Source organism: Oryctolagus cuniculus, chromosome 18, assembly GCF_964237555.1.
Source record: "Oryctolagus cuniculus chromosome 18, mOryCun1.1, whole genome shotgun sequence".
Lineage (NCBI taxonomy): Eukaryota > Metazoa > Chordata > Mammalia > Lagomorpha > Leporidae > Oryctolagus > Oryctolagus cuniculus.
This window is the reverse complement of record NC_091449.1, coordinates 13,667,794-13,690,252: the sequence shown is the minus strand read 5'-3', so window position 1 is coordinate 13,690,252 and position 22,459 is coordinate 13,667,794. Positions and strand designations below refer to the sequence as shown.

Below are 22,459 nucleotides of genomic sequence, written 5' to 3'. Positions count from 1 at the left end.
GCCGGGAAAGGGCGGGGCCAATTCAAGCCCCGCCCTCACCGGGTGCGTCACGTCCGGTGGGCGGGACTTCGGGGCTTTCCCCCGGAGGGGGGAGGGAGTATCGGTTAACCCCTGCGTGCCCGCACGGGCTGGAGCTCCGGGGCCGGAACCCGCGAGTCGGGGCTCCCCAGCCACACCCCTCGTAGGATTTAAAGGGGAAGGTGGGGCTGGGCCGGCCGAAGCTTGAACCGAAGGAGCAGGCATGAGGCGCTGCCCATGCCGGGGGAGCTTGAGCGAGGCAGAGGCCGGGGCGCTGCCGGCTGCGGCCCGCATGGGGCTGGAGGCGCCGCGAGGGGGGCGGAGGCGGCAGCCGGGACAGCAGCGACCCGGACCCGGCGCCGGGGGTCCGGCGGGACGGCCAGAGGGGGGCGGGCCCCAGGCCGGGACCGAGAGGTCCCGGCTCCACACGGAGCCCGAGAGGGCCGGCCTCGGGCCTGAACCCGGGACAGACAGCCCACGGACAGAAGCCCGGACAGAGGGACAGGCTGAACCCGAAGCAGCCGGCCTCGGAGCAGAGCCCGAGAGGCTCAGCCAGAAGACGGAGCCCGACAGGGCCAGCCTCTGGACGCAGCCGGAAAGGAGCAGCAGCTGCTCAGAGCCCTGGACAGAGACTGGGACAGATGGCTTTTGGACTGATCCACGCAGATCCAACCTCCAGGCACAGCCAGAGAGGGTCAAGCCCCGGACTGATAACCTGTGGACTCACCAGAGCAGTTCCAACCGCCCGACTCACCTAGAGAGCGCCTGTCTCTCGACAGAGCCAGGTGCTAATGGCTCCTGGAAAGAACTGTACACTGGTGGCCCCAGGACGCCACAGGATACTGAAGGCTCCCAGACGGAGCCACGCACTGATGGCCCCCAGATACAGCGGGATACTGAAACAGCTGGGAAACAGCATGGCACGGCTGGTCCCCAGACAGCACCTGGGGCAGACTGCTTTTTGGGGGAGCCTCATGGACAAGGCCCAGAACAGGAACCAGAACCTGGAGAGTTGCTGACTGCCCTGTACTCACACCTGGACTGTAGCCCCCTGTGTCCTGTCCCCCGCCTCATCATCACCCCTGAGACCCCTGGGCCCGAGGCCCAGCCAGTGGGAGCCCCCTCCCGGGTGGACGTGGGCAGTGGCGGCTTCTCCTCTGCCTCCTCTTTCGACGAGTCTGAGGATGACGTGGTGGCCGGGGGCGGAGGTGCCAGCGACCCTGAGGACAGGTCTGGGGTGAGTGGGCCCATGTCCCGGCAGACCCCTCGCCCCGCCTTGCTTGAGAAAGTCTCTCTGTCCCGGTTTGCTTTCAGCCGCCCGCCAGCGGTTCCATCCCCAGTGCCTGCCTTTTCCTCCACTGCCTCCCCCCGGGACGGCGGAGTGACTCCAGCCACTCCACGCAGCCCCGGCCTGCCCTCTGCTTCCTCTCCTCTCTTTGCCTCCAGCTCCAGGGTCTACAGTGGGACCACAGAAGGAGTCCCCGAAGTGTCCGACTGTGTGGCTCTGTCTCTGACTTCTGTCCAGTGCCTTAGTCTACAAGCCCCAAATCTGAAGAATCCGGGAATAGGGAGACAGAGAGAGAGTGTGCCTTCTTTCTGGGGCCTGTGGCTGCCTTAAGGGGCCCTGACCCTTCCCCACCCCAGCCCCCTTGTACATTTCTTCTAGAGAGTGAAGTGAAGCCCAACTTCCCTCAGGTTCTCGAAGGGCCAGGGGCACCCCCACGCCCTGTTGTTTACATCCCCCCCACCCCCGCCCGCCTGGGTGCGGTTCGCCCCTGGTGAATCAGGAGGGCTGGCCCAGCAGGTTCCAGCAGGGAGGGTCAGAGCAGACTTGGGTGTGAAACTGGAGAGTGGAGTCCACAGTCCGTGGTGCTGGCTGGCCTGCCCAGGCCTCCCATTGTCCGGGGTGCAGGCTGGCGTCTGCCCGGAGGCCCCCTCCCCCCACCACGCCTCCCTCGGGGCCGTGTTCACATGTGCGTGGCCCCAGCTGTAGGAGACAGGCCCGTCTCTGCGTGTCTGGACCCGCTGGGGCTCCCCGCCATGCTTTGCTCTCCACCTGCTGGCTCACCGCCTTGGCATCTCAGCTGGGAGGGAGCGGATGATAACAGCGGCGGCAGCCCAGCCCCGCTAAGCTCCTCGCCCTTATTGGCTCCCTGACTCCCTACGAGGCAAACGCTGTTATTCCCTTCTGCGTATGAGGGCATTGAGGCAGAGCGAGGTCACCCACCTTGAAAGAGGCAGAACTGAGACTCAGACCGCGCCCCCCCCCAGCCCCAGTACACCGGGCACCGCCCACAGCACCCTGCATGTGCCTGGTGAGACTGGGAGAGTCGGGAGCCTCTCCATTTTACAGATGGGGAAACTGAGGAATAGAGGGGCGAGCCAGAGCCGAGGTGCTGTCCTCTTGACCCTCGTGCTGTGTGAATCCCTCCCTGGCCTGCCTCCCTCCCAGCCCTCCCCACCTCGGTTTTCCTCATTCTTCCAGAACCTGCCTCCATGGTCCAGCCCTCATCGGCTCCTTTCTCTGTTCTGGGGCCTCCTACAGCTCCCTGGTAGTGAGCAGGAGCTCCGGGCTGGGCTCAGAGACTCCCCCTCCCCCACTGACCCCTCCGGCCAGAGCGCGCCCTGTCCCCTGGCCTTGCAGCCTCCATCCTGCCCCCACACGTTGCTCAAGCTGGCCCCACTGCGCAGAATACCCTCCCTTCCTTCTTGCTTCATTTTGAAATCCTGTCTGACCCAAAAGGCCCTCTCTATCTTTCCTTCTCACCATCCTGACCACGACACTGCCCTCAGGCTAATGGGGGCGGCGGCCCCAGACAGCAGTCAGGCCTGGGAAGGGGCAGTCTGCGTGGCTATGGGAGCCCAGTGACTGGCCAGGTACTGGGCTATCAGAGCGGGCTTCCTGGCCTATGGCCATACCACCCTGAATGCGCCCAGTCTCGTCTGTTCTCGGCAACTGAGCAGGGTCGGGCCTGGTTAGTACTTGGATGGGAGAGAGGACTTCCTGGGGGAAGTGGCTTGTGAGCTGACTTGGGATCAATCATCTGACACAGAGAATGCACTCAGTCTGCTTAGGATGGAAAAGACGGTCTCAGTAGACACCCTTCAGACCCAGCAGCATTCTGGGGACACCCAGTCAGTGAGCCGGACAGAGAGTCCAGATCACGCGGGCCCCAGGCCTCGTCCAGCGGGAGCGCGGCAGGTCAGCGCTGTGCTGGGCGACGTGAGACCCGTGGCCTCTGGTCCTCATCCGAAGCTCAGAGGCCACGGTCACGCCGGGTGGCGTTTTTCGGATGGGGGAGGTGAAGGCACGCTGAGTGCTGTTGTGCCAGCGATGGGTCAGGTGCTCAGTAAACAGGGACCTGCCACCATCGTCCCCTTCCTGAACCCTGCGACCCTTCCCAGAGGGCGTCAGAGCCGGCCTCAGGCAGCTCCGGCTGGGACAGCTCAGTCTGTGTTGTTTGCTTCTCTGGCTCCCTCTCTCTCTCTCTCGCTCTCGCTCTCTCTGCATCTCCCATCTTTGTCTTTACTTTGTCTCTCTGCTTCTCTTTGTACCCGTAGTAGTCAGGGTCCCTCGCGATTCTCCCCAAATCTCAGTGACTCAGAACAACCAGGGGTTAATTTTGCTCAGCCTCCTCTTGGGGTGGGGGTGGGGGGCTTCCATGGCTCTTCCCACCCTCAGCCCCCCAAGCAGAGTCAGACTCTGGCTGTTGAGGCTTCCACCTAGGAGCGGAGCTGCTGCTCACGGCTCTCGCAGGGGCCACAGGGAGTCACTGACCTCACTCGGAGACGCAGGGAGGTGTCTGGAAGGGGAAAGAGCTGGAGCGGCTCGTAGGGCTGCCCAGCGCGGGCCCTGGCGTCACTTGCTCCTGTGTTTGGCTCTGTGCTCAGCCTGCATTCGTCATCAACTCCTGCTCCGTCATTATTTCCAGGAAGTCTGACCTGGCCTTGGGGGCTTCTAGCTTTAGGGCGTGTGACGTGGAGGAGGGGGGAGATGTGGGGTCACTGTTCCCACAATAGATCCTAGCCTATCCCTACTCCTGAGGCAGGCAGAGAGACCGTGGACAGAGAAACGGTGACAGAGGAAGGTCAGAGCCCCCTCCCCCTCCAGTGCCCTGGCCTTTGGGCAGTCTCATGATTGCCAAACGCATTGCGGTTCATGCACCCCGACAAACTTGAGCATAGCGACCCCAGAAAGCCCCTGGCCCTGGAAAGACCCCAGGTCCACCTTGGTCAGGTGCCCTGGCAACACCCAGACCCTCCCTCCCTGGCCTCTGCCCTGACCCCTCCCCCTTCTGCACCTCCCAGAACAAACCGTGGGAGAAGCTGAAGACGGTTCTGAAGTACTCGCCCTTCGTGGTCTCCTTCCGGAAACACTACCCCTGGGTCCAGCTCTCCGGACATGCAGGTGAGGGGGGGACGGCGGGGGTGGGGCAGGGCCGGACGGCACGCCTGGCCAGGCAAACGCTGCCGTCTGCCCTTGGTTTCCCCACCTGTAACCCAGGCTCCGTGACCACACCCACTCAGGGGGCTGCTATGGGAAGCGGAGGCCTGGACCTGGCCAGACTTGAGGCGGGGGCTACTCCATGTTACTGTGGTGGCGGGAGGAGCCTCTGTTCTGGGGACAGATGGACCTGGGCTGCAACTCTAAATGTGACTTTTTTTTTTTAAGATTTTATCTATTTATTTGAGAGGTAGAATTACAGATAGAGAGAGGGAGATCTTCCATCTGCTGGTTCACTCTCCAGATGGCACAAACAGCCAGAGCTGTGCCCATCCGAAGCCAGGAACCAGGAGCTTCTTCTGAGTCTCCCATGTGGGTGCAGGGGCCCAAGCACTTGGGCCATCTTCTACTGCTTTCCCACCATAGCAGAGAGCTGGATTGGAAGGGGAGCAGCCGGGACTCGAACTAGCACCCATATGGGATGCCAGCACTGTAAGCAGAGGTTTAGCCCTAGATATGGCTTTTATATTCATGGTGTCCCCTGGCAAGTGACTTTCCTTTCCTGGGCCTCGGTTTCCCCATCTGTTACTAGGGGGGTCATCTCACTTCACTTGAAGCGTTGAAGCCAAAGTGTTTGTCGAGATTCAGCCACAGACCCCTCATGATGGAAGTTAGCTGTCCGCGTCCAGAGTGCAGTAGGCCCGCAGTTGGAGTAGCCGCAGGGCGCGCACCATGGTGCAGCAGGCCAAGCTTCCACTTGGAATGGCCACAGCTCACAGCACAGTACAGGTTCCAGTCCTGGCTGCTCTGCTTCTGATCCGGCTCCCTGCTAACATGTCCTGGGAGGTAGCAGGTGATGGCTCAGGTGCTTTGGCCGTCCACATGGAAGGCCTGAGTAGAGTTCTGGACTCCTGACGGCCTGGCCCAGCCCTGGCTGTCGCAGGCATTTGGGGAACAAAGCAGCAAATGGAAAATCTCTCTCCCTTATTCTCTCAAGAAGATGAAAATAAAAAATAAAAAAAAATCTGCCCCCTCCCAGCCCGGTGGCTGTCATGGTTTCCCCAGGGCCCTGTGGTCTCTGTTGCAAGCACTGAGCTCTCTGTGTTGCAGCAGGACACGGCCATGGAAGATTCATAAACACACGAGGACAAGGCAGTGAGAGGCTGGCGTCCCATCGGGGATGGCCGCATGCCATAGCGGAGTCTCTGGGTTTGACACCCAGCTCTGCTTCTCGTCCAGCTTCCTGTTACCGTGCAGCCCGGGAGGCAGCAGGCGATGGCTCAGGTCTGTTTCCATGCTCCGGACTTTGGCCTGGCCTAGCCCTGGCTGTCATAGGGAAGGAGCATAGGGAAAGTGCATAGGGAAAGATGAAACTTTCTCTCTCTCTCTCTCTCTCTCTCTCTCTCTCTCTGTGTCTCTCGTGCTTCTCTCACTGTCTTTCAAATACATACGAACATGTACACACCAGGCAGGGGGCTAGAGTAAGAAACGTACCTACCAAGCAAAGGGAGACCACAAGAGAACTTGTTGCCCTGCTCAGCCTAGAGCGAAGTTGGAGAAAAGACAAGGGCCCCAGAGTGAGCACAAGGCTGCAGTCCCTCCTTACAATAGTTAAAAAATAGTGAGAAGCAGCCATTTAGTCTGAAGATGCCAGTGCTCCACATCGGAGGACCTGGGCTGGAGTCCTGGCCCCAGCTCCCAACTCCAGCTTCCTGCTTGTGCAGTCCCTGGGAGGCACCTGTGGTGCTGGTACCAGGAATCAGGTGCCTCCCACCCTGGACTCAGTTCCCAGCCCAGCCCAGCCCAGCCCAGCTGCAGCCATTGTGCGCAACTGGGGAGTGAACCAGTGAGGGAACTCTCTCTCTCTCTGTCCATCTCTCTCTGTCTCAAGTGAATAAATAAATAAATATTTAAAACCTTAATGGAATGAAAGAGCCATTTCATTATGCTTGTGGGTCTTGGGTAGAGGATTCAGACAGGGCAGGGCAGGCTCATGCTGTCTGGGAACTCAGCCAGGACCACTCAAAGCTGGAGACCGTTGGAGGCTCATTCACTCGTGCGCCCGGCCTCCGACACTGCTTGGGGGCCGGGGTCTCAGCAGGAGCTGAAGAGCCTCGTCTGGCTTCTCCACGCATCTGCGTGGGCTTCCTCACACGAGGTGGCCTCCGAGCAAATGACTTCTTACCCTGCAGCTCGGGGGAGTGTGGCGAGCGTCTCTGCCAACGGCGAAGGGGAAGCACTGTTGCCTTTATGACCTGGAGTTGGCCTTCACACAGTGTCACTCCTGCCGTAAACCCCGCCCAGGTCAAGGGAGAGGCACTGGACTGCACTTCTTATCAGGAAGGTTGTAGGAGAGCCCATGGAATAGGAGATACTGTCGCAGCCATCTGTGGAAGATACAAGCTAAAAATGCATTTACCACAATAATAATTTGGAATTCTAATCTATAATTCTGTCAGATTTATAGTTAATTTATTTTTTATTTAAAAAATATGTAAGATCTATTTATTTACTTGAAAGGCAGAATTACAGAGAGAAGGAAAGACACAGAGAGGTATCTTCTACTGCTGGTTCACTCCCCAAATAGCCACAATAGCCAAGACTGGGCCAGGCCATCCTGGTCTCCCATATGGGTGGCAGGGGCCCAGGTACCTGGGCCATCTTCTGCTGCTTTCTCAGGCACATTAACAGGGAGCTGGGTTGGAAGTGGAGCAGGTGGAACTCAGATCGATCCTCGAATGGGATGCCAGCATGAAGAGGTGGCAGCTTAGGGCTGGCACTGTGGCATAGCTGCTGTCTGCAGTGCTGGCATCCACATGGGTGACAGTTCATGTCCCGGCTGCTCCACTTCCCATCCAGCTCCCTGCTAATGTACCTAGAAAGCAGTGGAGGATGGCCCAAGTCCTTGGGCCCCTGCAATCCACATGGAAGACCCAGAAGAAGCTACTGGCCCTTGACTTCGGCCTGGCCCAGCCCTGGCCTTTACGGCCACTGGAGAGTGAACCAGCAGATGGAAGGTCTCTCTCTGTCTCTGTAGCTTCACCTAAAAAAATAAGGTGACAGCTTAACCTGCTGTGCCACAACACTTGGCCCCACCAGTTAATTTGAACAGGCCCTGGTCCTTAGCACCTGGGACCCCAGGGAGAAGCAAATGCTGCCTGCGTAGGCCTCACCGAACTCCCATAGACAATCTAGGCTCACCATGCAAAATTACAGAGCCAGCAAGGACACATTGTGCGTGAACAAGACTCCGTTTCAGCAAGAGCGAGTAGAAACGCACCCTTCCCCGCCAGCCCAGGCCAAGCTTTTGAAAGCTGCCGGGAGGGAGAGGGAGCTCAGGCGATGGTGTGATGGTGCCAGGACCGCGCACACACAGGAAGGGGCGGGCAGGCGTCCCTTTCTTGTCTGTTTTTTTGACCCTGTCGCTGATCCCACTGCCCGCAGGGAACTTCCAGGCGGGAGAGGACGGCCGGATTCTGAAACGCTTCTGTCAGTGTGAGCAGCGCAGCCTGGAGCAGCTGATGGGAGACCCGCTGCGGCCATTTGTGCCGGCCTACTACGGCGTGGTGCAGCGGGACGGCCAAGCCTTCAACCAGATGGAGGATCTCCTGGCAGATTTCGAAGGCCCCTCCATCATGGACTGCAAAATGGGCAGCAGGTGGGGCACTGGCAGCCTGGGGCGGGGCGGGGCGGGGGGACGTGGTTGAAAGCATCAGTTAGGTTTCAAAGTGGCTGCCCCAGCAGGTATTCCTACAGTAGAGGGGCCTCACTGCTTTCTGCCCCACCCACACTTGGTATTGTCTGTTTTATTCATGTCAGCCATTTTTTAAAAAACATTTATTTATTTACTTGAGAGGCAGAGTTACAGAGAGGCAGACAGAAAGACACAGAGAGAGGTGTTTCACCTGCTGGTTCACTCTCCCAGATGGCCACAGTGGCCAGAACTGGGCAGGTCTGAAGCCAGGAGCTGGGAGCTTCATCAAGGTCTCTCACATGGATGCAGGGGCCCAAGCACTTGGGCCATCCTCAGCTGCTTTCCTAGGCACATTAGCAGGGAGCTGGATGGGATGTGGAGCAGCCAGGGCATGAACTGGCGCCCATGTGGGATGCCGGCATCACAGACAACAGCTTTATCCGCTGCACCACCATCCCCATTTGAGCCGTTCTGATGGATATGTAGTGGTCACTCATTCTGATGACTCAGAAATTAAGCATCTTTTCCTCTTTCAAGGAAAGGAATCCTCTTTCAAAAGTGCCTGTTTGAATCTTCTACCCATTTTTTTCCATTGAGTTGGCCTCTCTCTCTCTCTCTCTGGCAGCCAGGATCCAGAAAGTCTGTCCAGGTCTCCTATGTGGGTGGCAGGAACCCAATTACATGAGCCATCACTGCTGCCTCCCACAGAGTGGAGCTGGGCATTGACCCATGGGACATGGGAGTCTAAACTACTGGGCTAGACGCCTGCTCCTGTCTTTTTTTTTTTTTTATGCGTAATTCTTTATGTATTTTGGGTATAGGTTTTTTGTTGCCCACACACACACACACACACACACACTCTCCAACTATCCCAGTTCACTGTTTTAACAGTGTCTTTTCACAAACAGAAGTACTTTTAATTCAGTCCAGTTTGTCAACTTTTCATTCTGGCCAATGGGGTTGCGTTTAAGAAATTTGCAAGGAGCCAGTGTGGCGTAGCAGGTAGAACTGCTGTCTGTGACACTGGCATCCCATATGGGCTCCAGTTCCAATCCAGCTCCTTGCTAATGGCCTGGGAAAGCAGTGAAAGATGGTCCAAGTGCTTGAGACCCTGCCACCCTGTGAGAGACCTGGATAAAGCTCCTGGCTCCTGGCTTCAGCCTGGCCCAGCCCTGGCCGGTGCAGCCATCTGGGGAGTGAACCAGTGGATCTATCTATCTATCTATCTGTCTCTCTCTCCTCCCAACTCTCCATCTCTCTGTAACTCTGCCTGTGAAGCAAAATAAATCTAAAAAGAAGAAATAAAGAAAGAAAGAAAGAAAGAAAGAAAGAAAGAAAGAAAGAAAGAAAGAAAGAAAGAAAGAAAGGAAGAAAGAAAAAAAGAAAGAAAGAAATCTGCATATTCTGAGAGTAAGAAGACGTTCTTGTGTTCTCCTGTACATGCTATTGTTTGAAGTTTCACAGTCAGCTCCGCAGTCCACCTGGAGCTAACTCCACCTGTGCGTGTGCGAGCTGGGGCCTGGGTTTGTCTTGCCCCAGGTGGGCATCCTGTCGACCCAGCACCGTTTGTTGAAGAATCCCCGTGTTGGAATGGCAGGGCTTCTCCATCCTTAGCCTGGTGTGCGAGCGAGTGTGTGAGCAAGTGTGCACGTGTGTGTGAGTGCGAGCATGTGTGTGTGTGTGGCTACCGTGCACTCTGTCCCATGCAGAGATCTGCTCGCCCACTTCTGCGCCCACTGGCACTTTTCAACCTGTCTCCACGTCAGGAAGCGTCAGGCCTCCGGCTCTGCTCAGCGCCACTTCGTTTGTCACCTTTGTCACCTCCCCTGTGTGCCAGGACCTACCTGGAGGAGGAGCTGGTCAAGGCACGAGAGCGGCCCCGGCCCCGGAAGGACATGTACGAGAAGATGGTGGCTGTGGACCCTGGGGCCCCCACGCCCGAGGAGCACGCGCAGGGGGCTGTGACCAAGCCCCGCTACATGCAATGGCGGGAGGCCTCGAGCTCCACCTCCACCCTGGGCTTCCGCATTGAGGGCGTCAAGGTGAGGCGTGGGGCTGGCTGGCCGTCCCCACAGGGCCTGGACTGGACCTGAGGCGGGGCCTGCTGGGGAACGCAGGGTCAGGGAGGGCCAGGTGGGCCGGGGCGGGTGCCGCTTCCCCCCAGCGCCGGTCAGTCAGTGCCAGGACGTCTCCTGCTCCCTCCTGTGGCCAGGTCCCAGCACCGCTCCAGCTTCTCTGGCTTCAGCCGCCCTGGGCTCCCAGGCCCTGGGCTCGCCCCCACTGATCCATCCCCTAACAGGACAGCTGCAAGCCCTCAGCGCCCCCACTGGGGAGGCGTCCTTCTTTGCTCATTGCACCTCCCACACCGTCACCGTAAGTTAGCTCTAGTTGTTTGAGTAGATCTGCACGGAGCTCAGAAGTCAAGGTGATACCACCAGGAGCAGGGAGAAACGTGGACAGCTCTGTCTCAGCCCTGCCGCTGCCCTGCCCAGCCCCGCCCACGCCCCACCTGCACACCTTGGGCCCACGTGGACTGGCCTTGGCCTGTGTCACTAACTGTCATGTCCGGAAGGGTTTTCTGTGGCAGGTGCTCTTTGTGGACGTGCCAGGGCTCCCGTGGGTGGACCTTGGTGGCCTCCGTTTGCTGGCATTTCGGTGCCTTAGTGAGTCACGTGGTACAGACACCATCTGGCAGGTGTGCAGGGCCGGCTGTGGACTAGACTTCCACAGGTGGGCGACTGAGTCAAAGGTGACACACCAAGCCCCTGGCATTTTCTTTTCTGGTATGATTTTTAAAAAGAGGTTTAAGTGTATTTGAAAGGCACAGTTTCAGAGAGAAAGACCTTCCATCTGTGGTTCTGTCCCCAGAGGGCCACAGTAGCAGGGCTTGGCCAGGCTGAAGCCAGGAGCCTGGGACTCTCTCCGGGTCTCCCATATGGGTACCAGGGGCCCAAGCACTTGGGGCGTCTTCCACTGCTTTCCCAGGCCATTAGCAAGGAGCTTCACTGGAAGTGGAGCAGCCGGGACTTGAACCAGCACTTTGATGTGGGAGGCCGGTATTGCAGACCACAGCTTACCCCACTGCGCGGCAAAGCTGGCCCCTTCGTTGGGGTCGTGCCCCCACGCTGCCTCTGCCCCATGACCACTCAGCTGTCCTTGTGAGCTGCGAATCCAGTGATGCCCTTCTCCCATCCAGAGCTCTTCTGTGGCTCCCTAGTGCCGCAGGGGAGCTTAGAGGCCCTCAGGCCTCACCTCTACTCCTGTTTCTTCAGGCTGTCGTGAAGCGCAGGGAAGTCCCCTGGGCTTTCTGGCCACAGGGCCTTGGAATGTGGTTTCCCTGCCAAGAATGTTCTTCCCTCTGTTGTTCTCCTGGGTGACCCTCAAGCCAGTTTTCTGTCTCCTTTCAAACTTGCTTCCTTGAAGAAGCCCTCCTTGATTTCTCTCGGGGACGTGGGATGGAGGTACCAACACCATCCCCATCTGCCAGATGGGGAAACCGAGGCCAAGACAGCGATGGCCCAGCTAGCAAGTAGCAGTCATGATGGAAAGCCAGACCCGCCCTGCCCCCGCCCCCAAGCCCACTTTGCCAGGGTGGGTGGAGGTTCGACTCGGAAGGCTGGGTCACTCAGGACTGTGACGCGGGACCCAGCTGAGCTGGGGCGGGCAGGCGGGCTGGCTTCTCCCGAACAGTAAGCAGCTGTGAAGGCGGCTGGGCGCCCCGGAGGTGCCCCAGGTTGCTCCGAGTTTGGGGCGGGAAGGGAAAGGGGTGAGAGGCCACTCCCCACTCCCTTGCCCTGCAGAAAGCCAACGGGACCTGCAGCACCAACTTCAAGAAGACGCAGGCGCTGGAGCAGGTGACGAAGGTGCTGGAGGACTTTGTGGACCGAGACCGTGGAATCCTGGTGAGGACGTGCTTGTGTCCCACAGCGTGGCTGGCGGTGCTCAGGTGTGGGCAGCCGTGGCCTGGCTAAGGCGGTCCAGGCTGGCGGTGCTCAGGTGTGGACAGCCGTGGCCTGGCTAAGGCTGGTCCAGGCTGGCCCTGCTCTCCTGTCTGCCCATTGGTCTTTTTTTTTTTTCTTTTTTCTTTTTTTTTTTTTGACAGGCAGAGTGGACAATGAGAGAGACAGAGAGAAAGGTCTTCCTTTGCCATTGGTTCACCCTCCAATGGCCGCCGCGGCCAGTGCGCTGCGGCCAGCGCACCGCGCTGATCCGAAGGCAGGAGCCAGGTGCTTATCCAAGCACTTGAGCCATTCTCCACTGCACTCCCTGGCCACAGCAGAAAGCTGGCCTGGAAGAGGTGCAACCGGGACAGAATCTGGTGCCCCGACCGGGACTAGAACCTGGTGTGCCGGCGCTTTTTTTTAAATTTTATTTATTTATTTGAGAGGGAGAGAGAGATCTTCCATCCACTGCTTCACTCCCCAAATGGCTGCAATGGCCAGGCCTGGGCCAGGCTGAAGCCAGGAGCCTGGAACTCCATCCAGGTCTTCCATGTGGGTGACGGGGCCTAAGGACTTGGGACATCACCTGCTGCTTTCCCAGGCGCATTAGCACGCAGCTGGTTGGGAAGTGGAGCAGCTGGGACTTGAGCTGGAGCTCGTAAAGGATGCCAGCGTCACAGGTGGTGGCTTAACCCACTGCACCACAGCGCTGGCCCCCACGAGGCCAGCACCCACCGCCCCAGCGCCCGCCCGTCACTGTCTGGGCTCAGATTTGTCTCCCTGTGCTTGGCTGTGTGTGTCTTGTGGCCCAGCGGGCTGGGCTGGGTCTGCTCTCACAGTAGAAGCAAGGGGCCAAGAGAGGGAGTGAAAACGCAAGACCTCCTGATGCCCGGGCTCAGCATGGTGGCTGTCATTCCTGCCACACTGTGTGGGCCACAGCCAGTCAGGTCACCAGGCCCAGCTGAAAGGGATGGGAGGAGCTGCTCAGTCCAGGGGATTTGTGTGGCCTGCCACACCTTGGGGCCTCCACCTGGGTGGGACTCACCAAGGCCCCTCTGACACACAGAGAAAGTACGTGGCCCACCTGGAGGAACTCCGCGACACCCTGGAGCAGTCCCCCTTCTTCAGGACCCATGAGGTGCGAGCCCTGGCCACCATGGCCTGCGTGGGGTCCCGGGGCCTGGGTGGTGCAGGGAGGACGCTGTGGACAGTCAGCAGCCACAGCTATGGGAGGGGGGTGCCCACGAGGGAAATTCGGAGGCGGACTCCAGCCGGGGGCTGCAGGCTGACCGCTGTGGGGCACCGGCCTGTGACTTCGCCTCCCAGGGCCACCGAGGTGTGAGAGCCACGAGGAGGCGCCCTCACCAGTGTCAGCTGTGAAGACCCTCCCCCCCCCCCCCCAGCCTGCCACTCTGAGGCTGTGCCCAACTCTGAATGGGTGCCATCCTCTCTGCTCTCCCCATGCCTCCAGCCCCCTCTCGCCTCTTCCTGCCGTCACCAACTGTCCTGAGCCAGCACTGGCCCGGGGATGCCCGCAGACCCGGCTGCCACTCCCTGGCCGCCTCGGAGAGGCCTTGGTCCCCCTGCTGTGGGAGGGGGTAGCAGCAGCACCCAGCGCAGTCCAGCATCAGGGTGTGCTGGCTGCTGTTACTGTTTGCTTGTACCAAACGTCACCCTTGTGGACGTGGAAGTCGCAAAGCACAGCTCAGGGAACCCGTCTCTCCCGTGCTCGTGTTTGGTTTTGCCTGCCGGCTGACTCGGCATTTTAAACAGTGATTCGCCACTGTTTAAAGCGGGAGACTTCACACCCACATCCATTTTCTATGGCACCGCGGGAGACTTGGCTAGCCTGGGCTGCCTGCTGGTTACCACCGGCCGTCCAGACCTGGGAGGGCTCTGCTGCTCAGACAAGCTCCTGCCCACCTGCCTGGGACCAGGGTCCTCTGGGAGCAGTGGGGCTCGAAACCTGGAGGGGCCTGTGCACCTGGAGCCAGGTGAGGGGAAGGCAGCTAGCTAAAACAGTGTCCACTGAGGACCGACCATGTGCCGAGCACTGTGAGGCAGCGTGCGGTGTGGGCCAGTGCCGGGAGGCCGGCTGCGGGCTCCCAGTGTGCAGACAAGGGGACTGAGGCCCAGGGGAAGGAAGTCCCTTGTGTGAGGTCAGCACCGACAGCCCACGGGGCCGGAGATGCTGCCGCCCCACTCCACGGCCGGGGGCGGGGGGGCGGGGGGGGCATCGTCCAGTCCGTTAGTGCCCGTGTTTGAGTTTGGCTTAAAAAGCAGTAAGTTTGCAGTGGTGGTGTTTGCTGAGTGCCAGGAACTGCTGTCAGTGCTGTGTGGTCAGTTCACCCGTAGCACGTGCACGGCACTCTCTGAGGCTCACTCTGTACGTGAGGAAGCAGAGCCAAGAAAGGTTCCAACACCCGTGGTAGTGGCAGAGCCAGGGCTGGACCCGAGGTGGCCGAGCTCCGGGGTTCATGCTGTGAGACACCCTGCCCTGCTGCCTGGCCGGGAGGGCACGGTGACCAGGGCCAGCCCCCGCCCTGACCCCCGGCTCCCCACTGCAGGTGGTGGGCAGCTCTCTCCTCTTTGTGCACGACCACACTGGCCTGGCCAAGGTCTGGATGATCGACTTCGGCAAGACGGCGGCCCTGCCGGACCACCAGACGCTGAGCCACCGGCTGCCCTGGGCCGAGGGCAATCGTGAGGACGGCTACCTGTGGGGCCTGGACAATATGATCCGCCTCCTGCAGGGGCTGGCCCGGAGCTGACCTGCCAGGCTCTGCCAGGTTGACTTACTGGATGGTTCCATTCTGGCCAGAGGGGCCCGAGATGCCGTGGGGGCCTGTGGGTGGTGGCGGGTGGGCTGACCTCTGGGGCTGAAGGCCTCTGTGACACTGGGGCTGACAGGACCTGAGAGGGAGCATGAGCGGGCGGGGTCGTGCCAGGCAGCAGAACCCAGACCAGTGCCCTGATGGGCAGAGGTTACGGAGGGGCTGTCGGCGGCCGGGAATGTCACTCAGCTGTTGCAGGGCACAGGTGTGACTGGTGCCTGTGGCTGACTGGGAACTCCCAGGCTGCCTCCTCATCAGCCCTCGCTGGCTGTGGAGCCGGGGGCAGTGCCAAGTTCGTCTCTGGGCCTCAGAGGACCTGGCATCACTCGGGAACTGTCTAGAGGGAGAGGCCCTTGCTTCGGGAGCCCAGTCAGGTGCTGAGCGACTCCAGCCCCAGAGAGGGTGCGGCCACTGCCCACACTGCTGACGCTCACCACCGAGCCACCCTGCCAGGGTCTGTGCGCCTCCCTGTGCCTCCTGCGGACCCCGCCCGCATCCCCGGCCGCACCTGCACCCTGCCCTCTGCGGCCTCCTTGCTTGCGGCACCAGACCCAGCCTCAGGACTTTGTCCTCTGTGCCGGGTTGCAGGGCCCTCCGTGAAGACTGCAGCGCCAGGACAGAGTCCAGGGGCGGGGGCAGCAGCCTCCTCCTGGGCTCCGCGCCCCACCAGACCCGGGGCCCCTGTGGGGCAAAGTGCAGGTCGGCCCAGGGGCATAGGCGGGTGCGGTGAAGACTCCAGGACCCTGTTGTGCGGCCTTCGGCCCCTCCAGCGCTGGGCCCTTGGGCTAGGGGCCCTCGAGGGCAGGCTGGGGAGCTCCTCCCACTGGCACTGAGGCGGTGGTCTTTCCCCTGGCCACCTGTACACTTCTTTATCCCAGGGAGCTGTCAGCTGGGGGCAGGTAGGTCAGGGAAGCAGCCGAGGCACCCAGTAGAGAGGACGGAGTCTGTGCTGAGGTTTCTGTCTTGTCCCTGGGGTGTGTGCGCTCAAACTTTCAACTGCAGCTGCAACGCGGGGTGGGGTAACAGGATGACGGCCACTCTTGAGAGAACTGAGCTGACCTGCTGCCTCCTTCGCCCAGCACCAGCGAGCTGTTCTCAGGCCTGGCTCTGTGCCATACGATGCAGGGGACAATGGTGGCCGAGGCAGTGCACCCAGGACCACGCACCTGACCATGCCAAGCACGGTGTCCCTGGGCAGGGACCCTCTTCCTCATGTCACTGCACCATACAGTTTCCCTGATGAGACCCTTTGCTGGGCACTGGGGACACGGTGGTGACCAGGACAGCCATGGTACCCCTTTCAGGGTGGAGGTGATAGGTACTCATTAAACAGATTCTCTAAACTACTTTTGTCTGTCTCTCACACACCCACACATGGGTTCTTCCGAGATTCAAATGGAATTAAAAGGTAAGTTTATTTTGGTGCAAAAATGTTGAAATCCATGCATATGAGGGGACTTCAAAAAGTTCATGGAAGATGCATATTGTGTGGACTTCAAAGGTTTTTTCTATCAAAATAAATTTTACAATCTTGTTTTTCACAAACTACTCGACATGCCCCATGCGTGCACGTGTGGGACCATACAGGGAGAACAGTGTGTGGTCAGCACCAGGGTGAAATTCAGGAAGATGGCCTGGCTGCAGTGACCCTGCCACCTGCCGGCCACGCGGCCTAAGGCCATGACTCCTGCTCCAGGCTTCGGCCTCGGGGCCAGAGGAACTGCTGTTACAGCAGGCAGAGGTCAGCGTGTGATTGCTTGGTGTGGGGGAGACAGGAAGTGGTGAGGGCGCCCAGCCGGCACAGAAGGGCTCTTCCCTGAGGAAGCAGAACCTGAGCTGAGGCGAGGAGCAGTGGGCCAGGCTGGCAGCGGAGTGGGAAGCAGTCCTGCAGCTGTCCAGTGAGGTGGCCGTGCTGCAGGAGAGGTGGTACGTGGGAAAGGGGTGGATGCCCTGTCCACGTGGGATGGCCGGGGGTGGGGTCTGAGGTGTCTCTCCTTGGAGAGGAGGGGTCAGTCGGTGCTGTAGGGATGGGCTTGCGGCTGGAGGCCCTCAGGGATGCGGCTCAAACTCAGGGGCCATCCAAAGTGGGTCAGACTAGAACATTCTTTTTTTTTTTTTTTTTTTTTGACAGGCAGAGTGGACAGTGAGAGAGAGAGACAGAAAGGTCTTCCTTTGCCGTTGGTTCACCTTCCAGTGGCCGCCACGGCTGGCACACTGCGCTGATCCGATGGCAGGAGCCAGGTGCTTCTCCTGGTCTCCCATGGGGTGCAGGGCCCAAGCACTTGGGCCATCCTCCACTGCATTCCCGGGCCACAGCAGAGAGCTGGCCTGGAAGAGGGGCAACCGGGACAGAATCTGGCGCCCCGACTGGGACTAGAATCCGGTGTGCTGGCGCCGCAAGGCGGAGGATTAGCCTAGTGAGCCGCAGCGCCGGCCTAGAACATTAAGTGGTGACAGCCAGGCTATGGCCTGGGCCCGGCCTCACCTAGTGGCAGGAGTCCCGTGGTCTGAGGAGCAGGGCCTGGCCGCAGAGGCCAGCCTGCACCCCACCGGTGGGCACCACGTAGACTTGGCCGTCGGTGGCCCGTGAGGGTGAGAACTCAGTCAGCTGCAGGTTGCTATCCTGGATCTGGTCGTAGTCCCACAGCTGGTAGTGCCAACTCTTGCCCTGCTTGGAGAGAAGGTAGGTGGCTCCGGGGGCCTCCTCCCCTGGCAGGGACGGTGGCCGGCAGGGCCTGCCGGGCACTGGGTGGAACAGGCCTGGCAGCTCGGGGTCCTCAGTGTAGTCGAGGCTTGGTACGTGCTGCACACCCAGCAGGACCCCTGGGGGAGAGGAGGTGGAGGAGGAGGTGAGTAGCAGTCTACAAGGCCTTGACAAGGGGCTCGCTGAGGTCACCTCCCTCCCAGGCCTCCAGGGAAGCTGTGGCCTTGGTCCTCAGCCACAGAGTGGTTACTGGGGGCAGTGGGAACACTGCCGGCACCCGGCTCCAAAGCTATAGCCTTCTGCCATGCTGCTGGCCACAGTGAGCACAGAGGAGCCAGCCCGCCCTCCACATCTGCAGCTGTCCAGGAAAGAGACCCAGAGGGAGCCTGCAGGGCCACACGGCCTGGACCAGGGCCTCCTGTGAGCAGGCGGATGGCGTTCGTCCCGCGAACACTCATCGGGCTATGCCCCGAGACAGGGACAGCTCTGAGGTTCTGAGCTCTGCCTACAAAGGGGGCTACCATCCCCGCTGATCGCCACCTGGGCAGTGGGAGCCCAGAGAGGTGCAGAAACCTGGCCAGAGGATCAGACTGCGGTGGCCAGAGTCACAGCCTGGAGACCGCAGTCTGATCCTCTTCTGTTTGTTGAAACCCTAACCGGCAGACACCTGGGGCCAGGTCCTTTCTTATTAAGCTGTGGGGACATGGGTGGCACCAGGGTGAAGGTGAGGAAGTGACTGGGGATGGGGAGGTCCCAGGTGAGGGCACACCCAGAGCGGGGACCCACCTGAACTCACTGCCCAGTGGGCCTTGTGGCCCCTCCTCCGACACGGCTCATGGTTGAAGTCCTCGTCGTAGCTGGTGCTGGTGTTAAGGCCAAACCCATGGCAGGGCTCTTGGACCCGCCCTTTGCCACCCCTGCCCTGCTCCCCCCTGGGCGCTGGGATACGGGATGAGCACGGGGTGTCCGGCGACTAGGTGCTGCAGGACAAGGCCCCTGTTGGGCCCGCCCAGGCCCCCGCGCAGCAGCTCAGCCTGGCAGCCCAGCGTCTCCTCGGCCAGCCGGCCCATGTCGGCCACTGCAGGGTGGGAGCAGAGGGCTTGCTGGGGACTCAAGCTTCCCATCCTCGCGTGACCATCAGCCCTCGGTACCACAGAGTGAGGCCCAGCAGACGTCAGACCCCAGGCAGCCTGGCTCCAGGCTCCCAGTGGTGCCCACTCTACGGGGCCTGGAGAACGGGAGGAGGAGGAGAGCCCCTCACGGGCCTGCAGCATCCCACCAGCCTCCCTGGTCCCCTCTGGGGAGCAGTCAAGGCCCTCCCCACCCCCACTCACCGGAGAACATCTCCCCCTGTGCCGTGTAGCCTCTCTCCATGGCCACCTGCACCAGCCTCTCCAGGGGGACGCCGCTGGGGGGTGACAGCAGAGTGCCTGCCATCCACAAGGCCACCAGCCCACACCTGAAGGGGGACAGCCCCGTGGTTCACTCGAGTCCCGCTTTGCTGGGCCCTTCTACCCAGGCGGCTGGAGCGGGGAACAGATCTGCTGCCCCAGGTCTGCCCCTGGCTAGGCGGGAGACTGTCCTTCGCTGGGAGGCAATGGCCACAGCCTGGGCCCTGGCTGGAGTACTGGGGCTAAAAGGGAGGTCACCTGGCCTCAGGGCAGAGGTAGAAATGGACCAGGCTGGCTTGTTCACTCCCTGGAGTGCACTCCCTTGCTGTTTCCCACACTGCACCTGGGGCCCGGATGTCCCCCTGGACTCCCTCCCTCCCCCCTTCCCTCCCTAGGCAGGCTGCAAGGAGCCCAGCCCAGGAAGAGCCAGGGCTCAGGGGCCGGGGCTGGCCGGGGGCCGGGCACCTACTGAGGGCCTTCTTGGATGAGGGACGGCAGGTCGGCGCAGAAGAGCATCCACTGCAGGTCACTCCGGAAGCTGGAGTAGATAGAGCCAGGCCCAGGTCACAAGGGGGCCAGCCCGAGAGCCCCTCTCCCGCCCCGAGACCTGGCTGGGGAGAGGGCGTCCAGGCAGGTGGAGGGAATGCTGCCTGGCTGTCCAAAGGCCAGGGAGCAGCACCTGCCCGGCCCCTGGTGAGTCCCCTCCCGTCCTGGAGCCTCGGTTCCCCAGAATCTTCCTTCTGCCCGTCCCCGCCCTTCCTCTGCTGCCGAAGGCAAACAGCACGTGTGCAAACCTCGCCACTAGGAGCCGTGAGGACGTGGCTCAAGGGGCGACTCTACACCCAAACTCTGACCACGGCCCGAGTCGGGCACGGAAGCAGGGAGCCAGCAACGCGAGCCAGGCCTCCCTCATGGGTGACAAGAACCTATCTACCTGACTACTGCCTCCCAGGGCGCACCCTCGCAGGAAGCTGGGGCCGGGAGCCAGGCGCTGTGATGTGGGACGTGGGCATCCTGACCGCTAGGCCACAGGCCGGCCTCTCCGCGAGTCCTGTCCCCCTCAGCTCTATTTCTCAGGCTGTTACACAGGGCGGACCCCCTAACTCACCCTTGAGTAAAACCAAGCAACACGCCTGACGCCTAAGAGGCCACCTATCAGTGGAACGAATCTCTTCTTTTTTAAGTAGTTATTTATTTTATTTAGAGAGAGAGAGAGGTCTTCCATCCACTGGTTCATTCCCCCAAATGGCTGCCACAGCGAGAGCTGGGCCGATCCGAAGCCAGGAGCCAGGAGCTCCATCCGGGTCTCCCACGTGAGTGTGGAGGCCTGTGCACTCAGGCCGTCTTCCGCTGCTTTCCCAGGTGCCTTAGCAGGGAGCTGGACTGGAATCGGAGCAGCCGGGACTGGGCCTGCTCTACCACAGTGCGGGCCCTGTAGAGCCCACCTTTCGCAGACCTGACCAGTCGCGCCCAGGGAATTGCTCAGTTCCGGTGATGACAAGCCCAGCGCTCGGGTGCAGGCAGGACACTCCGACTCCAAGGCCAGGGCGAGGGCAAGGACTGCCAGGCAGGGACCCTGCATGGGGCAGACAGCCAGGGTGGGGGTGAAGGCACAGAGCAGGCTCACCCCACTGGCTCATCCCTTGTCTTTGCCCTGTGGCTAACAACTCCTCCTCTGTGAGCCTGTTTGCTCTTCTGGAAGACGAGACAATAACAGGTCCCACCGGTCCCACCACGTGGGGTTGCCGAGGGGATTCAATCACAACTTAAAAACACTTGAACTGGGGCCGGCCTTGTGGCACAGCCACAGTTCACTATGGGGAGCGAACCAGCAGCTGGAAAATCTCTCTCTCTGTAGCGCTGCCTTTCACATAAATAAAATAGATCTTTAAAAAACAAAACCACATTAAAAAAAAAAAAAAAAAAAACAAATCAGTACCTGACCTTGGCTAGGCTGCAGTTTGTGGTTTTAATTTGTGTTAAATTTGCCTCCTCTGCTTGGGGCATTTGGGGCCAACGTGTCTGGCGAGGTGGCAGCTTCTTTGGGTCTCTGGGCCAGAACCCTGTCTTCCCCTCACCGGCATCGTTAACCCTTCCCGCCTGGCTCATGCCCTGCAGGCCCCACAGGCAGCCTCCCTGTCCGGGACCCCTTTGCACAGCTTCCCAGCGTGCCCTGGGGAGCTGCTTCCCGCCCACCGAGCAGCCCCACCTTCCCCGGGTGGAGGAAACCCCTTTACCCTGGTCCCACCACCCTCTCTGCACGAGGCTCTTGGGGGGGCTCTTTCCTCACTGCAGGGGGCTCCCGCCACCACTGGGCGCTCGGGGGAGAGGGGACTGGAACCATCCAGCCATTTTCATCTCCAGGAAATGGGAATGGGGGCGGGGACAGGTGGCGGCGTGCGGTGCAGGTGCAGGTGCATGTGGGGCCCGGGGGCCCTACCGGTCCTTGTGCAGCTTCAGGAGCCTCCTGGCGTCTTCTCTGGCCTTGGGGACTGGGCCGGCCTTCGCCAGGGCCTCCTGCAGGAGCCGGCTCTTCTCTAGGCCGAAGACACGAGGAGGAGCCATCCCCACGGCAGCGGCTGGCGGAGGCGGCGGCGGCGGCAGCGGAATGGGGGCCTGGAGGCCGCGGGGAGGGGCTGGGAGAGCCCCGTCCAGCGGACTCAGGGGTGGGGGAGGAGGTGCAGGGGCTTTTGGAGGAGGGCTGGGGGGCTCTAGGATAGGAGCCCCTGGGGCGGCCATCTTGGGGTCTGCGGGAGGAGTTGAGGATGGGAGAGGAAGACTCTTCCCCAAGATCTTGGAGATGCCGATCATAAAGGTTTTGGAGTTGCGCTCCGGAGTTTGGGGGCCGAGCAGTGGGTTAGCAAAAATCCAGGGCTAAAATGTGAACCCATGGAGGCGGGGATTGGGGCTCACTCAGAGGAACGCCGTTACTAACTGGGAGAGCAGACGTGTGCCCTGGGGCTGTGCAGGGCTCCTGCGGGGCAAGTTGGGAGTTAACGCTGAGAGGGACGCGACAGGGTCAGCATTCGGATATTAAAGCCAAGACCTGGCGTGAGGCGCCCACAGGTGAGGCTTTAGGGCCCAGGGCTGGCCTGGGGCAGCTCAGGTTCGGTCCTGCTCACACCCCAGGCCCCACCTCGGTTAGAGGTCAAGAGGTCAACCCGGAAGGGAAAATGGCCTTGCCGCGGCGCAGATGCCGGGATTAGCAACAGGAAAAGTTTGTGTGCTGGAGAAAGCTCCGAGATGGGAGGCCGGAGGAAGCCGAGATACCGCCAGGATAGGGAAGCGAGCTTAAGAAGCAAAACGCGCCTTTCCGGCGCGCAAAATGGCGGCCTCGGCACACTGCCGTCCCCATATCACGTGTAGCATCCGCACCAAGCCCCGCCCCTGTAGCGATGACGCTATAAGGTGTAAGGCTGTGAGGAAGAGGTGG

At 60.7% G+C, this 22,459-nt stretch overlaps 2 protein-coding genes across 5 annotated transcripts; one reads left to right on the top strand and one right to left on the bottom strand.

Annotated features, from left to right (window-relative positions):
- The first annotated feature begins 88 nt into the window (after nucleotides 1–88).
- On the top strand, nucleotides 89–16,277 carry ITPKC (inositol-trisphosphate 3-kinase C). The gene is made up of 7 exons (XM_017338237.3): nucleotides 89–1,255; nucleotides 4,327–4,426; nucleotides 7,907–8,120; nucleotides 9,994–10,198; nucleotides 11,957–12,058; nucleotides 13,164–13,235; nucleotides 14,665–16,277. Exons 1-7 carry the CDS (start codon nucleotides 242–244, stop codon nucleotides 14,866–14,868), a joined length of 1,911 nt encoding a protein of 636 aa, XP_017193726.1. The 5' UTR covers nucleotides 89–241; the 3' UTR covers nucleotides 14,869–16,277.
- Nucleotides 16,278–16,321: 44 nt separating this feature from the next.
- ACTMAP (actin maturation protease) lies at nucleotides 16,322–22,421 on the bottom strand. 4 transcript variants are annotated; one of them, XM_070062198.1, is made up of 7 exons: nucleotides 21,467–22,396; nucleotides 20,472–20,602; nucleotides 19,496–19,564; nucleotides 18,970–19,094; nucleotides 18,584–18,713; nucleotides 18,422–18,492; nucleotides 16,322–17,754 (listed from the first exon to the last, which is right to left on the bottom strand). In XM_070062198.1, the coding sequence occupies exons 3-7, from the start codon at nucleotides 19,540–19,542 to the stop codon at nucleotides 17,417–17,419; spliced, it is 711 nt and encodes a 236-aa protein (XP_069918299.1). In that variant the 5' UTR covers nucleotides 19,543–19,564; nucleotides 20,472–20,602; nucleotides 21,467–22,396; the 3' UTR covers nucleotides 16,322–17,416. The 4 variants fall into 4 exon arrangements, with proteins under 4 accessions (XP_069918299.1, XP_002722363.3, XP_008247945.2 ...); XM_002722317.5 differs by lacking the exon at nucleotides 20,472–20,602 and having other exon boundaries at nucleotides 21,467–22,421; XM_008249723.4 differs by lacking the exons at nucleotides 18,422–18,492; nucleotides 18,584–18,713; nucleotides 20,472–20,602 and having other exon boundaries at nucleotides 21,467–22,399.
- Nucleotides 22,422–22,459: the final 38 nt, after the last annotated feature.

What these genes read in the sequence shown, in the direction of transcription:
- ACTMAP (XM_002722317.5), bottom strand. Translation starts at nt 21,837, where the DNA reads ATGATCGGCATCTCCAAGATCTTGGGGAAGAGTCTTCCTCTCCCATCC. An exon ending in CTGAAGCTGCACAAGGACCG is followed by an intron (nt 19,565 to 21,466) that starts GTAGGGCCCCCG and finishes TATCTACTCCAG; the next exon opens with CTTCCGGAGTGACCTGCAGT. An exon ending in GGACACCCCGTGCTCATCCC is followed by an intron (nt 18,493 to 18,583) that starts GTATCCCAGCGC and finishes CACCAGCACCAG; the next exon opens with CTACGACGAGGACTTCAACC.
- ITPKC (XM_017338237.3), top strand. Translation starts at nt 242, where the DNA reads ATGAGGCGCTGCCCATGCCGGGGGAGCTTGAGCGAGGCAGAGGCCGGG. An exon ending in TCCGCATTGAGGGCGTCAAG is followed by an intron (nt 10,199 to 11,956) that starts GTGAGGCGTGGG and finishes CTTGCCCTGCAG; the next exon opens with AAAGCCAACGGGACCTGCAG. An exon ending in ACCGAGACCGTGGAATCCTG is followed by an intron (nt 12,059 to 13,163) that starts GTGAGGACGTGC and finishes TCTGACACACAG; the next exon opens with AGAAAGTACGTGGCCCACCT.